Source organism: Enhydra lutris, unplaced genomic scaffold (assembly GCF_002288905.1).
Source record: "Enhydra lutris kenyoni isolate GAN:26980312 unplaced genomic scaffold, ASM228890v2 scaffoldscaffold22, whole genome shotgun sequence".
NCBI classification, from domain to species: Eukaryota; Metazoa; Chordata; class Mammalia; order Carnivora; family Mustelidae; genus Enhydra; species Enhydra lutris.
Genome location: NW_019154106.1, coordinates 28,233,927 through 28,240,023, shown reverse-complemented (window position 1 = coordinate 28,240,023; position 6,097 = coordinate 28,233,927). Strand labels below are relative to the sequence as shown.

The following is a 6,097-nucleotide window of genomic DNA, read 5'->3' as shown; positions in this document are numbered from 1 at the left end:
AGAGAGGCAGGCAGAGAGAGAGGGGGAAGCAGGCTCCCCACTGAGCAGAGAGCCCGATGCAGACCTTGATCCCAGGACCCTGAGATCATGACCTGAGCCGAAGGCAGAGGCTTAACCCACTGAGCCACCCAGGCACCCTATAAAGTGGAATTTTATAAACCACTACTAAGAATGAAGTGGGAAGGGAAAGGAGAGAAAATAAAGTCCCAAAATGATGTACCTAAACAGGATAGGATTAGGGTTAAGTGAAAGTCTAGAAAGTCTATGAAGAAAAGGTTATTGGACAAGGAATAACTGAATAAAATTCAGAATGAAATTCTCATTAATTTACTGGAGCCTGGATAGTACTTAACTTTAGATGTAATGTTGAAAAACATATTACTCATAAAAATACTTTCTTGTAGCATGTCAGATGAAGAACAGGAAAGTGGTTGTGATACTGTGGATGGCTCTCCAACGTCAGACTCTTCGGGACATGACATTCCCTTTGCAGAGAGCAGCTTTGTGGAAGACACTCATCAGAACACGGAGCTCGTGACCTCAGCCAACACGGAGACCAAACCAGCTGTTTGTACTGTTGTGGTGCCACCAATGGGACTAGAGAATGGATTAAATGCCGATGACCATATGGCAAACACGGGTAAACTGAGTCTGCCCTATTTCCCTTATTAGCCCTTCAAAAAGTCTTAATTTGGGAACCTTAGAGAGTAACATTGCCAGAAGTCATCTCTCAATTTCCAACTTGATCCTGCCAAATCTGTCACAGAAAGGAAATCTTTCTAATAGCATTTGGTGCTGTGAACCATGAGATGGTTTTTCTCTTTATGTAATTTTAAAGTTTGTCAAATCAGTACTGTGTAAAATATCTAAAGCCCTTTCTGATCTTTACATGAGAAGGGAAAAGCATCAACTGTCTACTGTTTTGTTCATTGCCAGATTCTATATGCCAGCCATTAATTAAGGGCCGATCCGCTCCTGGGAGATTAAACCAGCCTTCCACGGTGGGTAATCGTCAGCAGAAACTGACATCAGCATTCCAGCAGCAGCATTTGAATTTCAGTCAGGTATGTTCCGTGAAGTCACAAGAGTCTTTGGGATTCAAAATTAGTGCTGTTTCATTTGGAAGCAGTGTTTCATTTTGGAGGAAAAAAGATTCTGACACTGTACACAGTCTTGAGAAATGTATCCCTTTTCATCATCTCACGTATTAAGGAGAATTCGGTCTCATGCAGATTATCCATAGAACCTGAATTCTTCAGAAAGATTAGGCTTTTAGATTCTCTCAAATAATTTTTTAGTATGTCTGTTGTCTTAATGTCTTCCACTCAGAATGCACACTAGTGGATTGATGGCTACATTTGTTGTGTCAGTCGTGGTAATAGTCACACCTTACTGAGTCCTTTCCATCTGGTCAGTATTGTACCCGGCAGTTGTGATTCACTTTGGGAAAGAAAAGAGAATAGATGTTGGAGTCAGACCTGTGTTCAGATCCTGGCTTTGCCATGTACTATGCGCATTACCTTGGCCAGATCTCTTCAACAAATCTGGACCACAGTTAGTGGGAATAATTGCTATGTTGTAGGGTTGTTTTGAAATTAAATAACGTCACCTAGGTATGTTATTAAGCTTTCCATAAAATAAGTGCTCCACAAATGGTAGTGATTGGTAGTGATGGGGGATGGTGATACCAGTAGCATTGGTAGTGGCAATGTTATATTATCATAGTACATAGTAATAAATATTAACATGTTTAATATTAATGTGTACAAAACTGATATTTTACTTTTCTCTGTGTTAAGTAGAAGTGGAGATCTGAGAGAACAGCTATGGTTGATCAGTCACAGAGTGTATCATAATTTCCTTTTTTTCCTTCTTTTTAACTTATAAAATATGTATTCAGTCTTTTTTTTGTCTGTGTTTTTGGATAGGTTCAGCACTTTGGATCTGGGCATCAAGAGTGGAATGGAAACTTCGGACATCGAAGACAGCAAGCTTATATACCTAATAGTGTGACCAGTAATCCATTCACTCTTTCTCATGGAAGTCCCAATCACACAGCTATGCATGCCCATCTGGCTGGAAATGCACACCTTGGAGGACAGCCTACTCTACTTCCATACCCATCATCAGCTGCCCTCAGTAGTGCTGCACCAGTGGCCCACCTCTTAGCCTCTCCATGTACCTCAAGACCTATGTTACAGCATCCAACTTACAATATCTCTCATCCCAGTGGCATAGTTCACCAAGTCCCAGTGGGCATAAATCCCCGTCTGTTACCATCCCCAACCATTCATCAGACTCCGTACAAACCAATCTTCCCACCACATTCTTACATTGCAGCATCACCTGCATATACTGGATTTCCATTGAGTCCAACAAAACTCAGCCAGTATCCATATATGTGAAAACTCAAAAAGAGTATATTGAGGAAGCTCAATGATATAAACATTTGATTAAAAATAAAAACATGGTATTTAATAAATATTAGCCATGGCACAAGAAAATTATTTTTGAATCATGTAGACTTGGGTGCAATTTAAACAACTTTGAGCTTTAAAAAAAAAACTCACTTTTAATGTGTTTTGCACATTTGGTATAACTTGTCTTTGGTCATGTATCTTCTTATGTAGTAACTCTAGACAGGTGACTTATGGGAGCAGAAGTCCAGTTTTGCTCCTGCTATTTTTTATAAAATTGCCTTCTAACTAGTGCAAGACACATCCACATTTGGGAAGCCATTCTTGTGTACAGACTTAGAGCAACAGATGCACATATGTCAGAATTACAGCATACGAGTGAATTGTATTATCTGTGTCTTAGTGTATAAATGTTGGGTCACTTACCTAAGAAATTGAGCTATTGTTCTTTACATTTGCATGTGTCTTTGCATGGGCAAAACGTTGCCTAGACTTTGCTCTTAAATGTTGTTCTAATAATCTCAGCTGCATTGTAAACCGTTCCCACACATAGTGCCTTAAATATTTGAGGTTGTTAATGTTATTACCTATATATAAATGTTGAGGACTGCAGCACTTAAAATTCAGATCTACTCTTTAGTTTTCTTTTGATAGAGTAATGTTCATTTTTGGTTTTGTGTGGTATGATTTCAGGTTGTTAGCTGTTTTTTCCTTATTAAGAGGGCAGCATGTTTGCTATAGCTGAATTCTGCTGTCTGATTTTTCAGAATGATCTAGCTTCAAGAAAAGCAAGCAGTTAGTAGTGCTTAAGAAAAATTGATTCAGTATCTAATGGATAGTTGATATCTGTCACAACACAGCATTTTATATACTGTTAAGTGAAACTGCAATACAATCTAAGTTTATTTTGGGCGTGTTTGCTATATAATTGGATTTAATAAAATGTTTAGAGGTGCAGTAGGCATGACTTTGAGTAGATAATGAAAGCAAATGCAAAATGCTCATTGATTCATGATGTGGTTTCATCTTAGCTTGGGCAAACCATGCAGTATTTAATAAATAGTAGCAGAATATTTACTATTGAAGCTTGAAAAGATGTGAGTTCTTTGTGTGCAATTTTTCATTTATGCATGTGAGAGGATTTTTTTTTTTTTAAGTATTTTTTACATTGTAGTACTTGTTTTGCTTGTTGGTGGTGTTTGCTTATTTAATACATTCCGTCAGGGACAGAAATTACATGCTTTTTCTTTCCTAGGAAGTGTGTCTTGGGTTTTTCCCTTCTTCTTTTCTTTTTTGGTGGTGGTGATTATGTTTAAATGAAGTTGCTTTTACAGCACCAAAGACTTAATCATCCATTTCCTATATAAAAGGTAGCTACTTTTTTGCATAGACCTCAAGTATATTGTAGTGTAGAGGTGGAATTTAAGGAAAGGTATTAAACAGGCTGTGTTTTAGCTTATGGGCAAGTAATAAATTGTATCATTTATCTTGAATGTATCATAGATAAGCTGCTATATAACGATTGCCACTTCAGATAGCTGTGAAATTAGGTGATTAACTAGTTGTTATTTAGCCTTCTAATTTCTGTATAAGTCTAATTACATGAAATAGAAGTTGGGGTTTTGATTTTTTACTTTGCTTTTCTGTTTGGAGTGTCATTGTAACTACTGTATTGTAAATGATGGAAAATAACTGCGTATGTTATTTTGGGGTGTGTTATTTGCATCAGTATTTTATCTCTATTAATGTTTGTGCTCATCACTGCATATAAAAAACTTGGATGTATCAATGTAACTTAATTTTTTATTTTCATACTGGCATTGTAGACACTTGAGAAAGCTGTATCTTGCAGGCTTGACTTAACTTTTTTTCCTTTAAAATCTGGAATATAATCTTACAGCATTTACTGGAATAAACAGTACAAAGCATTTGAGTGTAAAACTCCTCAAATGTTTTGGATTTACAGCATTTCTTTGATAAATGAATTGCATACCACTAGTACAGTCTAATACAGCATTGACAATAAGCTAATAGTGGATAAACTTTTCTTTACTCCATTAACACAAGCAGTGTTTTATTTAATAATCATCAATGAAATAAATGTGCCTGACATTGATTTTAAAAATTACAGTATTAGATCATAAAATTAAAACCAGCAGTACATTTTTAGTCACACTGAAAATGAAGGACTTAATTTTCCCCACAAGTTTCAGTGTTTTTAGTAATCAATTCTATGCATTTTATATAAATAAAAAAATATATATATACATATATATTACACAGAAAAAGGAGTAGCCTAAGATTAATTTAAAAGATTATTTACAGATGGCAAATTTATGGAGTCACTATTTAAGTAAACTTGCTGCCCTCCACAGCTTATTAATTTTATTTATATGGTCCGGGTCCAGCAGATCACTGGTATCTGCTCGCTTCTTGGAACAGAATCAATGCTGGCCGCGGATGTTTCAGAAACACCAAGTGCAAAGGATCGATTTCTGTTTGTACAACAGGTACAAAACTGGCGCAGTTTTACTTTCATCCAGGGCCATATTTACTACCCTGAAATGTCGTATTTTCTGTATTTCACTTCCAAGACTCAGATGGTCTCATTAAATGGACAGTAAATGTTTTCGTAATAGTGAAGTTTGAGAGAGTCGTACCCTGGTTGAGTACACTGCTCTTAACCGATTCTAATCATGGGCTTTTTAATGTTTTAAAAATTAAAAATGTCAAAATCCTGCTAACTTCTAAATTCAACATACCGACAAGAGAATTTGGTTTTGTGTGGTTAACTCTTTAAAACCATTTTACTGGTTTTCTTTGGTTTTACCGCTTTCTTAAATAAAACACTGCATGACTTCCAAGTTGCATATTTGCATAATATTTTAATTTGCAATTTTTTTTTTAACCAAATACCCTGATATTTACTTTTCTTTTCCTTCAGGGTGTTTAAATATGTTACTGTAGTAGCAAAGCCTTTTCACTTTTTCAAATCTCTACTACTAATTTTAATCTTGGTTTGTGTTATGTAAAAGTTAAATCATACACTGCAAGGTGTAGGAAGACTTGTTTTAATGAACCCAATGATACAGATTTGATTACTAAGTTTGAACTGTTAACTGTTTAACAATTTTAGACTTGTGGCTTTCTTTCTTTGGTTTGTTTTTGCTTTTACTTCCATGCTACACTAGTTTGCCATGTAGCAATTGCACTGTGCAATATTACAATAAGGACTGGGAAAATTTTTATGGATGTAATGTCTATTACGGTTTGCGCTAGTATTTCTCTCTAGTTCTCAGTGATTTAAATGTGACCAAGCCTTCTGTACTTTGTCACAAAAAGCGGGTTTTCCAGGTGACTATTTTGGTGAGTGTCAAAATAAGAATTTATGGTGTATTACTGTCGATTCACTTTGAATTAAAATATATATATATTGCAGCAAACAGCTTGTTGCCTTTTTTTCCACCCAGGACTGCTTACAGGGGAGGGAAGAAAAGAGGCAGTGACACTTAGTACCTAACTTACATCAGTCATCTCATTTAATTCTCAGAACCACTTGTGAGATAGGTATTATTTTCACCATTATGTAAATAAATGAAGAAATAGTTTCAAAATATTTAGGTAAGTTGTCCAGAGTCCCAAGGCTGAGTGGTGAATCTCATCTCTGAACAAGGCTGCCT

At 35.9% G+C, this 6,097-nt stretch overlaps 1 protein-coding gene across 4 annotated transcripts in view; it reads left to right on the top strand.

Annotated features, from left to right (window-relative positions):
* The window catches only part of LOC111149684 (homeodomain interacting protein kinase 3), a 94,919-nt gene extending 89,059 nt beyond the window's left edge, over positions 1-5,860 (top strand). For all 4 annotated transcript variants that reach the window (XM_022506903.1, XM_022506906.1, XM_022506904.1 and 1 more), the window contains 3 exons: positions 405-640; positions 937-1,064; positions 1,929-5,860. In XM_022506903.1, the coding sequence (XP_022362611.1) occupies positions 405-640; positions 937-1,064; positions 1,929-2,405 (841 nt within the window). In that variant the 3' untranslated portion in view covers positions 2,406-5,860. The remainder of the gene's footprint in view (positions 1-404; positions 641-936; positions 1,065-1,928) is intronic.
* The last annotated feature ends 237 nt before the right edge of the window (positions 5,861-6,097 follow it).